We start from the raw sequence: 18763 nt of genomic DNA, 5'->3' as shown, positions 1-18763 counted from the left end.
GGGGAGGAGCGCGGCCGCTGCCCTCCCGCATCCCCCAGTGAGGTCGGGGACCCCTCGTACCTAATCGCGATTTCCCCTCCCTTCCACCGCCGCAGCCGGGCATGAGCCCCGCAGCCCCCCGCCCGTGCGCTGCCGGGCCCGCAGTCGGAGCCGTGGGGTCACAGCTCGCACGGTGACGCGTTTTCAGCAGAAAAATGGGACGAAAGGAGAGGGGCTGGGAAGAGAGAGGCTCGGTGCTATCTGCCCCCGGTTCTCCCGGGTTAAAAGTTAGAGCTGGCTTCTTCCTTGAGCTACTCTGTGCCTAGTCTTTGCTTCTGGCTTTTCCCCCAAAGAACAAGATGGAGAAGTCAGTCCTGTTTCTGTGCCATCTTGTCCATTTTCTTCTAATAATCGGGGGGAAAAAAAAAGTGAATCAAGGGCAGTTCAAAGATACGCATTATTGCAAACTTTTAAAGTAATCTGGAAAAACCTGCTACAGCCTTGTCTTTAGAGTGGCTTATATAGGGCAACTATAACAAGAGGATGTTTCTGATGCTTAAAAGAAAAATGATCATTCTAAAACCAGCGCCCGTTTGGAGTGCCATTTTAGCAAAAGCAATAGCCAGGCTATGGATGGCATTAATTTCTTTACAGCTTCCTAACAGAGTTAAGCATAGTGTTTTGGATCACCTTGTCTACTTATGTTGTGGTAAGCACTGCAGGTTTTGGGGTATCTGTTTGGGATAAATCACAGAGAAAAGGCTACTAGTGTCTCTTAAAAGCAGAGATAGCAAAGCTGCCGTACCTCAGCTTCTGTGCATAGAGCTATACCAAGCTCAGGAACATGATCTGATGGGGAATACTTTCAGCAGAAATTAATGTTGAGGGAGCGAATTTTGTCAGAGCAGCCCTTCAGCAGCTATTACAAAGATACTGGGTATGAGTCCATGTATGCTGAAGCAGCTGCAGTCATCCTTACAGAAGTACAAAACCACATTTTCTCTACATGCATTGCAAAGTGTTTTCAGAGAAGGAAAAAATGTAATTAATATCCCAATACAGAGCTGAAGTGAAGGTAGTCACATTATCTCTTCAGTTTCACATCTCTCTTCAATATCAAGTTAGAAGATTATGGCTGGTTTTGTCAGTACTTGAAATAAAAACTACTATTTTTTTTTTTAATCTTATGACAAATATTGAAAAGCTTTGAGAAATTTTCCAGTCTAAACCTTGTTTCTCTTCTCTATTGAATGTTGATGTATGCCAGTCCTGAACTGGGAAACAACATAGAAATTAAGAGTGAAAAACATGATGGTGCTGAAACAAATACAGCATCTATCAATGGTGTTTCAAGATGCTTTCTTTAGAGTGGTCTTCATTGTAACTTTTTGCAGCATTTGTGATGGCAGTGCAGGAGCCCTGGTTTGGGTGTGTAAGTGCTATCCTCGTGTGCCCACAGCACCCACCCCGCCGTGCCCTGCAAACATCTGCACCCCCACAGCCTGACCGTGCACACTGGGAGCTGTGTAAGGAGCACATGGCTGGGCTTATTTACCCTCTGCTCATTTGCCAGCCAAACTGTAGCAGTAATTGGAAGTTTGGTAATTCCGTGGAAGCAAGATGGATTCATCCTTTCTCTCCTTTCAGAACTAAACTATGTAAGAAGTGGCAAATTTTATCCAGTTTTGGTCCCACTGCTATGGATTTTTTAAGACATTTATGGGACACTTGCATTTAAATGGTTATACAATGATAGTATTTGTGAGGCAACACATACAGAATGGCTTAATATCTTAATGATTTTTGAATGATTTAGAAGACTAGATATTATATTGTTAACTTATTTGGTAGGTTTAGGAGAATAACCCCAAATGCGACCTGCAGCAAACAGTCAGGTACCTTTATCTCCAGCCTGTAAAACATGGCTTGAAAGACTGAGGATCACTGGTAAAATATCCAGCCTGAATCTTGGGGTTCTCTATCAGTTATTTAATTTTTTTTTTTAATTAGCAACTCTCTAGCTATTTTTTCCAGCTGAGGACTAACCAATTGTCAGGCTTGTTGCTCTTAGGGCCAGTAATGTCCCAGTGGTGCAGTCAGACCTGAGCTCTGGAACATGAGCAGAAGGTTTGTGGGTGAAGAGCTTTCCTTCCAGAGACAGAAAGTCAGTCAGAAAGGATAGTGCTTTTTTTAATAAACCTCTCTTGCCCTTCATGTAGGGCAGGGAGGTTGGACTAGATGACCTCCAGTGGTCTTTTCAACCTTACCCTTCTGTGATTTTATGATCTCCTTCTGTTGGGCATTTAAGCCCCAAGTTTAGCCCTTGTCTGTGATTTCAAGCTTATCTGGTTGCTGTGGGTGAAATCCAGCCCCATGCCCATGGCAGCTGTGCCAGCCCAGAGCATGGAGAGGGAGCACTCCTGCCAGCAGCACAGCTTCTGGGTCAGGCTGGAGTGGGTGTGGAGGAGCCGTGGGGAGCTGCTGTGCTTTTCCCTGTGGAGAGCTGTCCATGTGGAGGAAGGGGGATCTTTGTAGCAGCGTGTGTCAGTTGGTATGGCTGCATCAGTGTAGCTATTGGGGTGAAAGGTTCTCTTTATCTGCTCCGCATATACACACAGACCCTACAGAAGGGCCTCTGGGCACCTGGGGCGTGCATCTTTGGGACAGAAAGCTGCCCAGCAGGGTCTGGTGTGCTCCTCTTTCTGGAGAATTTGGACAAGGAGGTTGTTTTTTGGCTTGGCCAAGTCTTCCCTCATGGCCTTTCTGCAGGTGTTTTATCTCGCTGTGCATAGGCTGCCAGGGAGCCCCTGAACAACTGGGGATTCCCAAGGTGGTTTGCTTTAGGGAATACACTCAGCAAAGATAAAAGCTCCTCCTTGCCCTTGGGACATGTTCCTGCCCTTCTCTGAAACACCCAGAGAAGTGCTGGGAGCCTCTGAGGTGAGAATATCCTTACCTGCTCCCAGGTCCTGTTGGAGAGCCCCAGGCTGTGGGAATGGGATTCACAGTGGCCCCAGCAGCCCACAGGGAGTGTGGCAGGGGGCCCTATAGTCCATTATCCTACCAGCCATTCTTGCAGGTGCTGTGTTGTATCTACATAATATATGAAATATGATCAAAAGGATTGTTCCACAAAGTGACACAAAGATGGCAAAGCACATACAGACCACACACACCCCTAAAGATGTTGCTGAGTGTCGTGTTGCAGCCAGCTTTCCTCCTGGCTGGTGGAATCACTCTTTTATGTTTATGCTCATTTTGGAGATTTATAAATATAGAAAAGAAAAAAAACCCCTCATCATCAGGCAGCTGTAGATGAGTTTTACTAATCCCCAAATTCATTATTCAAGCGTCTAAAAATACCTGGTCCTTGCTGAAAGTAGAGGATGATACTACAGGAGAGGGAGAAGTGGCTGTTACTGGTGATATCTCATTTGTATGGAAAACTGTGGATGCCTTATGATTACAGTCAAATTTCCCCCCTCAAAACAAGCAGCATGCAGTGGGGTTATTTAGCTTGATGTAAGTAGGCAGATCAGAGAGTATATAAACGTCTAATGTGAATATTTTTCATTAGCTCAATTGCCCCAGGCCAGAGGGGCTGGGAGACTCCAATGTATCTAAATGAGCTTTGCAGAGTTGCAGTTCTTAAGGCTCTCTTCATCTACGTCAGAGCAATGATAAGTGACACTGGATTCAGATGCCCTAGTAATGCTTGATAAAGCATGTTAGTGAAGGTGAAAAGTGACAGCCAAACCCAAAAATATTCTCAAGTCAGAAGAAAGGAAATTCACCATGGTGTTTTTGGTGGTGGGAGGAGAAATTTGTGGTGCTGTGACTCTCCCCAGATGGAATCAGCAAATTCTGTTGTGTGTGTGTGTTTTTAGGGTCGTTCAATAGAAGAAAAAGAAATTCCCTCTACGTAACTGTGACTCTCCTCATTGTGTCAGTATTAATTCTAACGGTGGGCCTAGCTGCTACAACAAGAACCCAAAATGTGACTGTTGGAGGTTATTACCCAGGGGTTATTGTAAGTATAGAACTCCTAGGTAGGTCTAGAAAACGTATTGCGTGCAAAGTCCCTTGTAATGCTGAAAATGTTATAAAGGGTGATCTTGTCCTGAATATTTTGCTCAGCTACTTCATTACCATTTGATTTATTTGTTTTATTATTTTGCACCTGCTGCACATTCCCATGCAGAAATCCCATCCAAATGGCAGCTTCCTCTGAGCTTAGGTAATGATATGCTTTTGAGCTAGTGGTAAGACAGATAAATAGATTTTATGTCAGTCGAAGCAACTTTATAATTTCTTTGTTTATATAGATCACACTAAGCTCAGGCAGAAGTAAGGCAAAGAAGGACCATACTGCCAAAAGCAGTTGAGAGACCAGGTCTTGAAATACTGGTAACATGAACTTGTGGTCATAAAGTTCACTTGCAGAGTGTTTAGCAAATTGGAGTCCCTGGATGAGGAGCTGTGGCAGCTTGCCAGGGGAGCATGTACATCAAAGCCACGAGCACATCCATTTCTTCTTTTTTTATCAGCAGCTGAAAATGGGAAAGAACAACCTTGTGGCTTCAAATGGTTTAATTTAGAGAAGACCACTGGTGTCCAGCCTCCCTGCCATTAGATGTATACTCTCCTATAGAAGCATGAGGGGCAAGTGCATCACGACCCTCCCAGCATGAGCAGAGGTCTAACACGAGCTGGAAAGCAAGTCCTGTTCTGTTCCTGTGCATGTCTAAGACATGCTGAAAAAGAAGCACTGAACTGCAATCAAATTGGGTGTCTCAGTAGAGTAAATGCAGCCAGTAGCCCCAGCTAGAGGCTCCTGGTGTAACAGCTGTAGAATGCTGCACATTTGGTTTGGAGCCTTGAATTTGGAGGCTTGAAACCATTCCAGATAACCAGGTGGAAACTTGTTCTTGCCTTATTGCTGTTTGATTTATTTGCCATGTGTTGCTGATCTCAGGGAGCTTTATACTTTTCTGTGCCCAAGTTCTTCTATGGCTGAAGAAAGCCCCTTTACAGCCATTAGAGTGTGGAACATTGTTGGGACTCTTTGGTTTAGGTTTTCTGGCTTGTCCTAGTATCTCCTGCATTTAGGCCTGATCTTTTTTAAAGAGAAGTATAGAAGGAAGGTGTTGAGAAAGGTGACAGGCTGGCTTCGGACTCTCCACACTTACCCTGCACTGTGCCAGCCTGAATTGAACCTCGTGCTTCAGAGCAGGTCCTGCAGACTGATGCAAATGGGCAGAGTCTGCTGTTCACATCCTCTTGACATCTCCCAAGCTATTTATGGTCTGGGAACGTCAGCATCACTTATGCTTTTTTAAGACTTAGTCTACTCAAGGAATTAATGAATTCCTGGACTTGGGAAGGGCATTAAGCTACTTTATTCAGAGGCACCCAGGCGATTTGTGTTTGTCACCAAATTCCCCATCTAGGTTAATTAATCTGCTCTGTAGAAATGTGTGATGACCTCACTTGTCTTGCAGCACAGGAAAACATTTCAGTGTGCTGCTGGATGCTTCAGAAGGTGCTTAAAATAGCTGATGTTTCATAACAAGCTGGGATTTCTCCCTTTACTGGGGAAAAAGGGCTGGCTGCAGTGAATGAGTATTTGGTGATTGTTCTCAAGCAGATAGAGCCAGAAGTCTCTTTGTATGCTGGGTGACTTCTCTGTGTGTGGACCAGTTTCATGGCTGGAATCATCTTATGGAACATAGAATCATAAAATTAGAGGATATTCCGAGTTGGAACACATTCATCAGAATCTTCAAGTCCAATTCCAGGACAACCCCAAAAATCACACCATGTGCTTGAGAGCATTGTCCAAATTCTTCTTGAACTCAGACATCAGATGTCTCATCGCTGCCATACCTAAACCACCCTTCTTTCCTCCTTCAGCTTGTGTTTCTTGGGCAAACACCTCTTGTGCGAGGAGGAAGCATGCAAAGATGTATGCTTCAATGCAGGGAATTATTTTCCCAGGCCTCTACTTCCAAGGAAGGACAGAACTGGGCACTGGAGACCTTCCACACATCAGTAGGATTTTGTTTAGTTGGTTTTTTTGAAGGTTTGAGGTTTTTTTTTCCCCCAAGCAGCTCAGTTCCTTATTGATAAAACTGAGAAGCTGAAGCAGAGGGTTCCATGACATCCTGTAGCCAGGCTGCCTTCACCCTTCTCCATGACCACCCACTCGTTTGCAACTACATCAGTGAACACCTTAGCTGTGTCTCCGTGGGAAATGTCCTCACCTGTGGCTGGATGACTGACCTGGGACAGGGAAGCCCAGAGTAAAACAGTGATGTTCAGCAGACAAGAGTAATGGTCAGGTGCAGAAGACAAGTACCCCTGTGGAAGTGAGACTGAGAGATACGTGTATTGTCTCCAAGTTATAACAGCTGCCAGAATCTGTGTAAATGACTGACCTTTCTTAGGCTTTCACTGGCACACCTCTTCTTGCCAAGGACGTTGGCTTGGGCCTTTACTCTGGAAAAGCACATTCACTTTGTGTCCTGTCCTCCTTTCAGACAGACATCCCAGGGGAGCACATCCACCAGCAAATAAATGATGCAACTGAGGAACATTACTAAGATCTCTTTGTCCCATCCATAGAAGAATGAGTAGTTTTTCCATTAGTGCAATGAGAATTCCTGTTAATGAGAATTCACCAATTTGTTTGGTCTTCACCTGCTGGATGTACAGACTTGCTCTAATTTCTTCTTTTTGAATTATCTTAAATTATCTAAAGCATTTCACCTTTTGGTTTGAGGCTGCTCTGAAACACCATGTGGATATTTCCCTTAAAGCTCAAAGGACACAAAACATTTTTCTTGACTATTTGCCTTAGGTATGTGTTGCCACATAGGTTCCTTCTGCTAAATATCACCAGACTGAAAATTACGCCTGGATCCAAATCACTGTTAATCCCTGGACCTTCCAAATTTTTTGCTCGGGCTTGAACTATAAATCTCCAGTTACTTTAGGAAGGTGGGGGTGTTGCTTGCTCAAGCTGAGCAAAATAATAAGCCCAGAAGTACTGGCAGGTCAGTGTGGGGCAGTGCCCTGGGTCTCTGCCCTGCCTGTCTGCCACCTCAGTGGTAAGCAGCCCCTGGCTTCATTGCTTTGCTTCCCACCATGGCAGTTTGTCCCTGACGTGGGGACAGTGGTCTCCATGAGCTTGGAGTGCAAGCCAGGCAGTGGGGAAGCAGCAGCCTGACCAGCTGCTGTTTGAGCCAGATGCCCTCCCTGCCTGCAGCACTGCACCAAGGGTTGCTGGGCTTAAGCAGGGCAAGGGAAGATTGAAGCCCAAGTTTACATCATATTTGCATCTGCTAATCTCTGCACATGCCTCTGCCTGTTAGTACTGGATTCATTAAACCTTTGTTTTCTCTTCCTGGATCTTAAAGTATCGATTCCAGGTTAGTTGACTCATTTTTGAGTCACTACAGCTTGTCTCATGCCTTGTTCTTCTTCCTGGGCAGTTGGCCAGTTATTGGGCATTCTCACACGGATCTTCACTGGCCCCTGGCCTGTTGCCTGGATTTGCGCCTCCTTAATATGACAGATCCAACTGTAGGACTTTTCCAGCATTTCTCATTTTGCCAACCCATGGAAGTGGGGTTGGATATGCTCTCCACCAACAAATTACCTTTCTCAGTGTGACACAATACTGTTTTTGCATCTCCCCTCTTAGTCCATGGTTCCTGCTTGAAGTCCCTGTTTCTGTCCTGGCTGAAGTGTGCTCTGTCTTAGAAACTTTTTCATAGTGTAGCTTAAGGTTGTGGAGGAAGGAGGTGGGAAATTGCTCTCCTGGATGACTTCACTGAGCTGAAATGAGTGTTGTCAGTTACAGCAGCAAGAAAAGATGATTTTGCTGTGGTAGCTTATTCTGTTGGCCAGGCCAGTGTGAACTCTTCTGGTAGAACACCCTGGTTGATGCATCCTCACCCCTGGAGATGAGGGAGGAGTAAGAGAAGACAGAAAACGGCTAAATCTTCCAAAGTATAAATCTCCCTTATTTCATACTTCACATTGAGAAACTCTCTGAGTTGAAAACTGAGGTGGTTGCTCACATTCTCAGTGAGATCACAGAAACCTGGTCCTGGAGGTTTTAGTGCTGTAGTCCTGCTAGGTTTGCATCTGGAGGCTCCTGAGTGTTTGTAGGGTTGTTCCAAGACAGCAATGCATATCCTCATCCACCAGCCATTTTTCAACATCACTGGGTGGGATGGAATTCAGAACTCATCCTTTTGGTTTCTACACACGCTTTTAGTGTCATATGTGGGATACACCTGATAGTTCCTGCTAGCGAGAGACTCCACTGATTTCTTGCTGAAGAAAGAGTTGCTCACACATCAGCAGAATATTCTTTTGCTGCTTCTGGATTTAATTGTGTTCTATCTGTTTGTAAAATATGTTGGGTATCATCCTGATCTAAATGCTAACAATACATTGTTTTTCAGCTTGGTTTTGGGTCGTTCCTTGGAATAATCGGATCAAACTTGATAGAAAACAAAAGGCAAATGGTAAGTTCTTCATAAAAACTTCTCTAAAAAAACGACAGTAACTCAAATATTGTGTATAAAGAGTATTATTTTAGGTTTTCCTAACTCTTCCAGGGTAGTGTTGCATACCTCTTGAGAACTGGAGATGGTTTCTGGCAGCCTAGGAGCAGCACCCAGTGGGCACTCTGCCTCCTGCCTCCAGTCGGCTCACTCAGGAGAGCAGCTGCAATCCCCCTCACCGGTGGTTGCCCCAAGCTCTGGCAGCGAGATCCCTCCAGCCTTGCTCGTGAGAGGTTGCAGAGGGCTGAGGGAGGTCGTGCTGTCCCTGCAGCCTGTCCCGCTGGGCTGCTGCCTGCTTTGGCAGGGATGGAGGGGCTCAGGGATCAGATTAGCCATGTGCACTCGTGACCAAGGCTAAGGCAGGTTCTGCAAAGGCAAATGGGAGAAATTCTTGCCTGTCCAAATCCAGAGTCTGCCTTTGTGCTGCCTTTGCGCTGCCTTTGCTTTGCAAATAGCATGCTCCCTGCAGAGCAGGAGGAGAAGGTGAGGCAGATGCTGCAAGAGATGACATTTGCCTTTCCCACAGTCAGACAGGGTGCAGGGGAGGTGAGTTTCCCAGTGGATATTTTTTGTAGTTTTCACCCTGGCTCTGCAAAAGCAACATATCCTGTTCTTTCTGTCCTAGCAGGGTTTCAGCCTCTTGCTCATCATATATTAGCAGCATGTCAGTGTCTGGTTGAGCGATGACCATATTGTGCCAGTCCTGGACTCTTCACAGGAGTGCCCACAAGTGACAATGTGGCTCTGACTTGTTTGATTATTCTGAAGAGCTCTGGGTAGCCTGTGCTAATTCTTTTCATCTCTCCATCATTTTGTGTCCTAAAAAACAGCCATGACCCAGCTTTGCAGGGATTGCATCACTGTTGCCTGGGCTGGCAGCGAGCGTGTCTCCACTCTGACCGCAGAGAGGACATGCAGTAGCTGTCACTTATTGTCCCTGTGCTTTAGTCACCTGTCCTCCTTACCCAGGAGCGCTTTACAGTGGCAGCTTTGTCCATCGCATGTTTCTGTAATACTGCTGGCCGTGGAGGATTTATTTTTTTCATCTTCTCTGAACTTCCCCTGTATCCTAGTTTGCTAAAAGGCAGCCTTGGTGTGGCTTGTTGTGTGGCTGAGGGCAGAAAAAGCCAAAAGCAACTTGTGCAGCTGTGTTCTTGTGCATTTTTCTGTCCGTAACGTGACTGGGGAGTGTGAAGAGTAGAACGAGCCGGTGTGGCTGATGGGGAGAGCTAACCTGAAGGAGCACTTCTCACTTCCCCTCTCAGAGAGGAGCAGACCTCTCTGGTTTTTCCAACCCAAGTGTATTGACTTCCACGCTGTGCCTCTACAAGGGAAGGGAGAGCTTTTGTGCCCACAGGGAGAGCCAGCTGCCCAGCAGTGCTGCCCAGCCGTGCTCCCCAGCAATGCTGCCCACACTGCAGGCAGCTCTGGCACACACGCTGCTGCCCACTCAGCAGCTTCCAGGTGAGGAGTCAGCAGTTTACATGCCTTTATGACAGTCATTTATGCCATGGAAAAGTAAGAACCAGCAGCTTCACAGCCCATGTGGGGCTGTACATCACCTAAAGGGAACTTCAGCCCAGGACACTCCTGCACTATCCAAACCCAGTTTGTCTTTTGTTGTCCGAATGCTACTCAGTGTGAATGACTTCATCTGGAGTTACGTGAGTGAAGGTCAATCAATAATATCACACAGCTCTAGAGAGGGACTTCTGCTTGCTACAGTAACAGTATTATCAACGCCAAATCAAAAATCTTGTTGGCAAGTTGAAAACTGGGATTTTTAAAATTAATTTGTATGTTTCTATTTGGTGTTTGATTTTTTTTTCTCTATCATAAATTCTCAGTGTTTGGTTTCCAGGCTTTTCTTTCTACATCTGAGAGGGAGAAAACTATGTAAATAAAGTGAGCAAACCCATTTCTAGCATCAGATACTTATTTCTTGGTAGGGCTGTTAGGCAAGTATCATTAACCTTGTGTTTATTTTAAACCACCATATTAGCAGTTCCTATCTGCAAGCAGAGATGACCGACAAATTCCCTAATTGTATATATTTAGTGTTTGGCTTACTTCCCATCTCTAAGGCTCATGCTATTTAGGGAGAATATCCTCTTTCACGTTGTATGAAACAAAAGGACAGTACTGAGAAAAACTAAACTTGCTACAAAATTACCTGACCCATAAATCCCGTTTCTTTCACCAAGACTGGGCTTTTCTCCCCTTGTGTGGTTTCACTGGTTTGGTAGTGAGACAGTGTGACTTTGTAGTGGATAGTGTGAGTTGGGACCCAGACATGGAAAGGGTGGGGCTGAGTGGGGAAGAAATGCAGGAGTTTACAGCTGACAGAAACAGGGTCAGTGTAGGATCTGGTCCAGGAAAACTTGTAACCTGCTGCCATCTGCAAGTACTTTGTGGCGCAGCATCTAATATTCCAGTAACAGCTTGTTGTGATCATAACATGTTCATGTGGTCACTGGGATCATTTCACAGCCTGCTGTCTTTGCTGCTGCAGGTTTAATGTCTATGCCTTTAATACTTGCCTCATCTAGAAATCCATTTTATTTTCTCTCATTTTTAAGTAAGCAATTGTACAGGGGCCATTTCCACTGTCCCAGGTGAGCCCTCTGGCATCTCCAGTCATTGTTCAAGCTGATCTGGTCTGTACATGGAGGTTACTGGAACAAAGTCTGTTTTCGCTTAGAGAGATGTAGATAACACCAGTGTGATTAACCTAAAAATCCTCAGGTACTTTAAAAACACACATAGGATCCTTCTGGATTGTATTTGTCAAGGGGTTTGGCTTGTATTTCTGAAAACTGGAGCCTTGTGCAGTGGCAGGAACCAAGGTTTTCAAGCAAACTTAGTACCTGGATCTTTAAAACAAACATCCCCATGTCAGAACTGAGACACCTGTCAGTGCTGGCTGGGCTAACTGTTCGTTTTGTATTTGTGCTGTAGTGATTTTTACTACTGCTCACAGCTCCCCCATGACCAGAGTCACCTTTGTACTTGTGGAGAAACAGTTTTTAACAGCTGCCAGCAACTGACACTTGAAGGTTGTGATCACCAGAGTTGGAAAACCACCAGGGAGCTTCCAGTTCTTTACACTGAAACACTGTAAACATACTGAAATAATGTATGTCAGTATATTTGAAGTAATATCGAAAGCTGTTCCCCAAGCTGCCTTTTGTCAATGTGTCTGAATGCTGCACTTGCCCTCCCTCTGCAGCCGTGCTGATATCTCCAGTGTGCTTTGGCCAAGGAGATTGGGATCAGTGTTGGGAGCTCTGTGTGTGAGGAGCTGGTCAGGAGCCCACTGGCAGCAGCTGAGCTGAGTTCAGGTGTGAGAGGGGCTGTGTCAGCACTGGCTCTTTGGCAGAGGTGGTGTTTGAAGTGGCATAGTGGGAATAGACACTGTTTCTCATACCTGGATCAGAGGTTATTTCTGGTTTACCTGCTGAATGCTTTCACCCTAATTTTAAGAGTGGGCAGGATGGGGCCAGTAGAAGAGGATCGCACCTGTCTGACTGCCCTTCTCAAGCTGCAGGTGGAGGGAAATCTCTCTCCTTGCAGCTCCCCCAAGCCAGTGGGAGGCTGGATGGACTGTGCTTGCCACAGCCTGGCACCGAGGAGCCCAGCCAGGCTGCCGTGAGGGTGTACAGCATCGATGGCATCGGCTGGTCAGCTGCCTTCTGGTCTCATGGCTTTGTGCTTGTGCGTACATCCAAGTGTTGTTCCCTGAAGACGCAGTCCCAGCAGAGAGGTTCACATACTGCAGTCTCCTGCATCCTCACAGCTCAGTAAGTGTCCACAGGAGCAGCTCCCCACAGCACTCTGGGGTGAGGAGAGAAGAAATTCTCTCCTTTCTCTCCAGGGGAGAGTTACAGACAGCAGCAGCCAGAAGAGGAGGTGTATTCTCAGCCCAAGTTTAGCCTATTGGAGTCATGGAAAAACCTGCATTACTGTATCAAGTCCCCAGAGAACCAGTCTGGCACAATGCTCCTACTCCTGCCACTCTGCCAGAGCGGACACACAGCCCCACTGCCTTCAGTGAGACCAGTCTGTGCAGCCTGGGCAAACATTCGGGTCATTGATCGCTTGAGGGCTTTTTGACTGTGGTTTATGTATCCTTGTGGAGAGGGCACTAATCACTTGGTTGTGGAGAGGCAGATGATATTTTGCTTTGTTTTCCTTTCTCAGCTGGTTGCATCGATCGTCTTCATCAGCTTTGGTGTCATCGCTGCATTCTGCTGTGCCATAGTAGACGGTGTCTTTGCTGCCAGACACATAGTAAGTGCTTCCAGGAAAACAAAGGTCCTGCAATGCTTTTGCTCTAAGAAAACCAGTGATGGTGTCTGCAGTCCTGTATCAGGCCGCATCAAACCCTGTAAATATATATCATGTGCTGAATGCTGCTTTTAATCATAAGCTTTAGAAAAATGTTATCATTTTTTAAAAAATATTTTTAAATTAGTGAAAAGCACTAAGATCTTAAAGCTTTGCTTTGGGTTTTTTTTTTTGGCTCTATGTGTTTACTGAGTATCAGAACACTTAAGATGTAATGTGAATTACAACTATTGCCAAGGGACAAAATATGAGCAGTAATGTCTATTTTGTTTTAAATGTAGGCAGAGGTAGTTCTTAATGCAGAGTGAATCACTGGATGCTGTAGTAGAATGAAGCAATTTGATAAAAAGCTCACTGCAGCATTACAGTAAAAACAGAAAACATTTGCAGTAGGTTCTGTTTCCATTTGGTGACTTAAAAAAATTATGAGCTACTGCTGTCATGACCAATCACTAGTACAGTGGGATGTGCAGAAGCTTTAGTTATTAGTAGAGAAATAAAAAGACACAATTCCATTTCAGCTTTTTGATTGAAATTTCTAACTGAAAACAGATTTTTTGTCCTCCAACTCTGCAGTTTGATGACTTTTTTTGAATTTTTTGGCAAAAATGGACTAAAAAGATAGATTTAGAGTTCATTTTTATCAGAACAGAAAGGAATTTCAGAAGGTCAGAATTACCCATGAAATGGAAACTCCCTGTGTCAGCTGGCTAGTTATGCTCCTTGTGAAGCTGGCTCTTCTTTCCTGCCCCTGAGTATTCCAGAGGCGGAAAGGTGGCTGGATGACAGGATTTGCTGACAGAGCAAAGATCAGCTCTGCTCAGTTGTGTGATGGGTGTCCGTCCAGCTGTCTGGACAAAACCAGCAAGTCTGGGCCATCTCTGACCCCTTTTGCAAGGGTGTGACCTCATGGGTTGGGTTGTGGCATGAGCTGGCAACTCCTCCCAGCTGGCTCCTGGGGTGCCTGCGTGTCTGAGGCAACCAGAGCTGAGCAGTTGTGATGACAAAGGCTTTGGTTTCTGCTTCTTGGTGAACAGATGGGCTTTTGGCCTCTCTTTACCACCTGACTGTCCAAAAATGTCATCAGCTTGCTGGAGATGTGCTTCTGCCACACCAGCACATAGCATTCTTCCTGGTGCGAGCTGCTGCCACTGCTGTGCCACCCCGAGCTTTGGATCAGACACCTGGAGAGCCAGTCTGGCTGCTCCTGGGAAGGGCTCACGGATGTGGATACACCTCTGGCATTGCTTTCCCTGAGGTTTTGCCTTGGAGATCAAGCTGCCCCAAAGGGAGGCATTAATGCATATTTGCAGGCTGGAACGTTGATGATCCTCCAGAGCTTTCCCACAAGACACAGAAGAGCACAGCAAAGACAAATTTGCCAACAATTAACGAAAAATTGCTATGATTCAGCAAGAAGAGCCCTCAGAAACAGGTCAGGCAGATCTGGGATGTGTCTCGCAGGATGAGGAATAAATCCTTCAGTTCAGGATGGCCACCATCATCCAAAGAGCCCAGCTTAAGAGACTGCACCTCCCATGCTGGCTGTAACAATTTCATGCCTCCAAGAACCAGGGTTAAACATCACCCAGGGCTCAGGGGGCTGGGGTGGGGGCTGCAGAGCCGTTGCTGTCTTGAGGTGCTGGTGTGAGATAAGGGTCTCTCTAAAGCGTGGTCCGTTTCCCCAGACCCTTTGGGTGATTTTGGCTTTGCTGCAGGGCTAAGCCTGGTGCTTTTTCTCTGGCAGGATCTGAGGCCGCTGTACGCAGGGCGATGTCAGTACTACTCCAAGAGTACGACCCCACCCGAGGTGAGAGCAGTGTCCTGTGAAGGGACCAGCTTCTTGGTGCAGGTGGAGGAACCTGCTGCCAGGTGGCTGCTCCAGTATCCCAGAGGTCTGCAAAGTGAAGAGGGGGTGGGAGGCTGGGTCTGGGGTGGGAACAGGATGCTGAGTGGAACAGGACTTGGGAGGTGAGTTCCTCCATGTACTGCCTCATTAGTGAAGGAACAGATGGAGAGAAGGGGACCTAGGACAGGAAAATTCACCAGTTTCTCTATACCTTCAGCTGTGCATTCATTATAGGAGCAGGGTGGTGGGTTAAGATTTCAGACAGTGGTAATTTCTGTGTATATGAGCAACAAGTACCAGCCTCTGCACCTCTCTTATTGTCTTCTCCAAAGAGAAGCCTCTTGGGGATGGATGATCCTACCACATACTGGTAGTGTGTATGGACATCTTTGTCTGCCTTTGCTGAGCACTGATTGGCTCTCAGAGCTTTCCTCACAAGTCCCTAGGTAATTTTGAATAACCACTATATACCAAATTAGAATGCCTGCTTGAGGGTGCAAGGTACTGCACAGGAGCATGGATGTGGTCCACTCTCTTTGCAGGCCAAAGACTTTCCATATGTGTTACCACCCACAGGCAGACAATTAACCACTTTGGTCAGTTCTGCACCACTGTGGGAATCTTGACTCAGTTTGGATCATGCTATTGACAACTCTCTGCTCTCTCTTGCTATGGAATGAGGTGCATTAGTTCAACAATGCCCTGGCTGTTTGTGAGAGTTGCAAAACCTCCTTCCTCTGCAGGCATGTGCTTGTCTGTGAGTTCCCCACAGTGAAAGGAAACACTGGTCTGTTCTAGACTAGTCCATCTCTGTTCCAGTAATGGAGGACTTTGTAGGAGCAAGATAAGGAAAGAAAAATCTGCCTGAGGCTAATGTGGAGATCACTGAGAAATCTACATGTAGAGCAGGCCAAACAGCAGCAGAAACTGTGTTTGGGGATTGTGTCTGTGAAAAACGAGGTTCACTCTCCTGTGAGAATTTAAAGGGTTTAATATAAAGACAATAAGAGACACATAAAATAAAACAAAGGGGTAACGGCCGGCTGCCGTGGCGCTCTGCCAAGAGCACACCTGATGCTCGAGGTGAGTCCTTTTTATACCATTTTTACTGTCTGTTCTCTATTCCTATTAAAACTTTTCCCGGAGCTGTTCTGCATGGCCACTCCTTGGTTCCTCCTTTTTAGAGCATGCGTAGTCTTCGGCCTTGTGGTTTTATTTCTTTTGATTCTTGGGGTTGGGCCCGCTAGGTAAGAGTCGATGGTGGGGTGGATCTCTTAATTCTCCAGACAGTCAGGGCTGATTGCAGCTTTGGGCCTCTTTGCCCCCCGGGCAGAGCGGTGATAAGGGCTCTCGGACCCTCCTGGCCGCCCGTTCTCCGGGCGGAGCAGCCTTTGGGCCCTTTTGTTCCCCGGACAAAGTGTTGATTAGCAGCTCCTTGGGCCTCATCCTCTGCTCGCTTGGAGGTTATCTTACTTGCTCACACTTGCTAACATTCTTGCTAAAAAGAGAGAAAACTACATCCACACAGCAAAAAGCATTTCTAACATTGTATAATACCTACCTTTATACTTTGCAAGAAGCCAATATTATAATATATGTTTATAACAGTGTCATTCTGTGCTTTATGTAATTTTTTTCTGTATTCACACAGGCGGTCTGTCACCCACAGCGCCGTGCCCCCTGCACACCGAAAATAAAAACCAATACCTGCTTCTGCTGTGACCTGTACAACTGTGGGAAGTAAGCCAAAAATGCCACTCCTGGCCATGGGAAGGGCGAGCAGTGGTCATGCTCGTGTGCAATAGCTTGCAGCTTGTTTGCAGGATAGTATTGGTTAATGACAGTTGTTGTGGGAAGGCACCTTAAGCTGTGTTTGTTAGCAACAAGGAGTCCTAGACAAAAGCTAACCAAGTAAAGGTGGGTGTGAAATGCAGCAAGGCTATCCCAGCTATGGGTGAGCATGCTCTGGGCCAGCCCAGCTGGAAAAATGGAAGAGCACAGGAGTTTCCATTACTTTCATGCTTGGTGTCCTCCTCAGGTTTTCCACCTATTGAGTGTTGCTTGTCTTAACACCTTCCTTCTCTGTTGCCACTGGTTGTTTTTTTTTCTTTTAGAATATTGAAGATGCAAAAAACTGGGACACTGTTCTTCCTCACCTTACCACCATTCCATTCCCCACCCTGCTGACAGGGAGGAGAGTTCACAGGCTAGTGCCATCTGTGTGTTCATAAACCAGTGTCCTCTCTGCCCAGTGAATGTCTTTCATGGTCACACAGGCTTGGAAGGTGAACCAGCACTGTGCAGTGAGTCAGGTGGTTACTAACCGAGAACCACTGCAGAGTGATCACACCACTGAGATCTGGCTACTGTGCCTAAGCCAGCTTAATTTACAGCATGCACTGCTTATACTTTGTGGAGTGTCCAATGTGTGTCAGCAAGCAATTAATAAATTGATTTTTTTACTGCTGGCTCTTGCCTAGGGCTGTTTCAGGCTTAGCGTTTCTCACAGTACTTAGTTGGGCTGGCCCCCACTTAAATCACTGACTGTGGCTGAGGAAAGCTGCGGCTGGGAGAGGGTGGGTGTTTCCCTGTGCTGGAAAGTGTGATCCCTGGTCTCTGTAGGACTTTGTGTGTGTGACAGAGGGGTGAAGCTCATGGTTTCCTTGAGCAGTTCACAAAACATAGTCCCTTTTTACTAGCTGAAGAGAGCAGGACACAGAGAACTGATTGGAATACAAAAGCTTGAAACTTTTCTGTACTAATTTTTCTTCTGCTTTTGTTGGTTTTTTGGTTTTTTTTTCCCCAGTCCTGGTTCTGGGACCTGCCCCTGACCCGTTTTCTCCTCTCTGATAAAAGATATCAGTTGTTGCTATTTTAATCTTGCTTAGTACCACGAAAACATCCTGCACTGAGGAGGTTCTGGTTCTTTTGGTATCTCAGTAAAAGAGGCATGGACACTCAAGACCGGTTACTGCACATGTAAAGGATGGAAATCATGGAAAAAGTGACAGCAATCTTGCGTTCCTCCTGATGCTGGGAACCCTGGCTTTGGCAGCATGGGGCAAGCCCCTTCCCGTTGATAAGGACATTCTGAACTACGTGGGATGTTCTCTATGGTGCACCAAGGGTCACTGAGAGAGCTGTGCTCTCACACATCTCCATAGGAACGAGCACTTACAAACAGCACATACAGGTTTTATTGTTAGAGGGTCACAGTGAGAGCTCAGGTTACACAGAGGTCGTGCCAGCCAACGCACAGGTTTTTGTAACCTGTGGTTATGCTCTGCCTCGATTCTGCTTGAAATCCCCATCTTCTCGTTGCAATGTCTCCTGCAGTAGCCTGCTAAAATGAAATGTGGGAATAAAAGGGTAAAGAAGGTGAAATTGAGTAATGAGCAAAGAAGGGTGACTCTTGTGAAAGGGGGCAGTTTCCTGCAGGCCTTGTGGAGTCTGCTGGGGAGCTGAACCTGGATCTCCTGCTTCTTGACCTTAAATATGAGCTGCTTCTTCCCGCTTTCCTCAAAGCTCTCATGCACTTTGAGCCTAACCCTGTGTATGAGCTAAGTCATTCAAAAGCTCTTGGTACTGTTTGTCCCTGATAAATATGTTTTCTGAAGGGGTATTTGCTATAGGCCACTACATCTGGTAAGTTGTGCTGAAGGCCAGCCTGTTCCCCACCCAGCAGTCAGAGAGAAGTCATTCCTGGAGAATTCTGCTGCAAGACTTCAGCCCACATGTTGCAGGAGTTGCTTTTCCTTTTACAAAGTAATGACCTAACCAGATTTGACCGAGTTTTCTCTGTCTCTTTTCTGCATGTGGAAAAGGTTCAAAATGTGAGCAGAAAGACGAGGTGCCAGGGTTCCAGGCAGCCCAGGCCGCTGTAGAGCTGTGAGGGGCCAGCAGCTGGAGCAGGGCATGGAGCTGGACCTGCTTTGTGGCCGTACGCTGCGGAGCCAGGCAGGAGCTGTGCTGTCCTGTGCCCATCCCACCCGGCTGCTCTGTGGCTGGGGGG

The 18763-nt window shown here is 46.3% G+C and overlaps 2 protein-coding genes across 2 annotated transcripts in view; one reads left to right on the top strand and one right to left on the bottom strand.

The window, feature by feature from the left end:
• The window catches only part of ATP1B4 (ATPase Na+/K+ transporting family member beta 4), a 16355-nt gene extending 12448 nt beyond the window's left edge, over positions 1-3907 (bottom strand). The window contains exon 1 of the mRNA XM_017743115.1: positions 61-3907. The gene's annotated coding sequence lies outside the window, so the exon portion shown is untranslated. The remainder of the gene's footprint in view (positions 1-60) is intronic.
• Positions 2869-18763, top strand: part of TMEM255A (transmembrane protein 255A) — a 22713-nt gene continuing 6818 nt past the window's right edge. Inside the window, exons 1-7 of the mRNA XM_017743095.1 lie at positions 2869-2919; positions 3880-4009; positions 8454-8516; positions 12129-12355; positions 12756-12845; positions 14650-14712; positions 16403-16491. Coding sequence (XP_017598584.1) covers positions 2869-2919; positions 3880-4009; positions 8454-8516; positions 12129-12355; positions 12756-12845; positions 14650-14712; positions 16403-16491 — 713 coding nt within the window. The remainder of the gene's footprint in view (positions 2920-3879; positions 4010-8453; positions 8517-12128; positions 12356-12755; positions 12846-14649; positions 14713-16402; positions 16492-18763) is intronic.

The sequence above is a fragment of the Corvus brachyrhynchos genome, unplaced genomic scaffold (assembly GCF_000691975.1).
Source record: "Corvus brachyrhynchos isolate BGI_N302 unplaced genomic scaffold, ASM69197v1 scaffold398, whole genome shotgun sequence".
In the NCBI taxonomy this organism is placed as follows: Eukaryota; Metazoa; Chordata; class Aves; order Passeriformes; family Corvidae; genus Corvus; species Corvus brachyrhynchos.
Note: the sequence above shows the minus strand (reverse complement) of the source record. Positions and strands in the feature narration are given on the sequence as shown.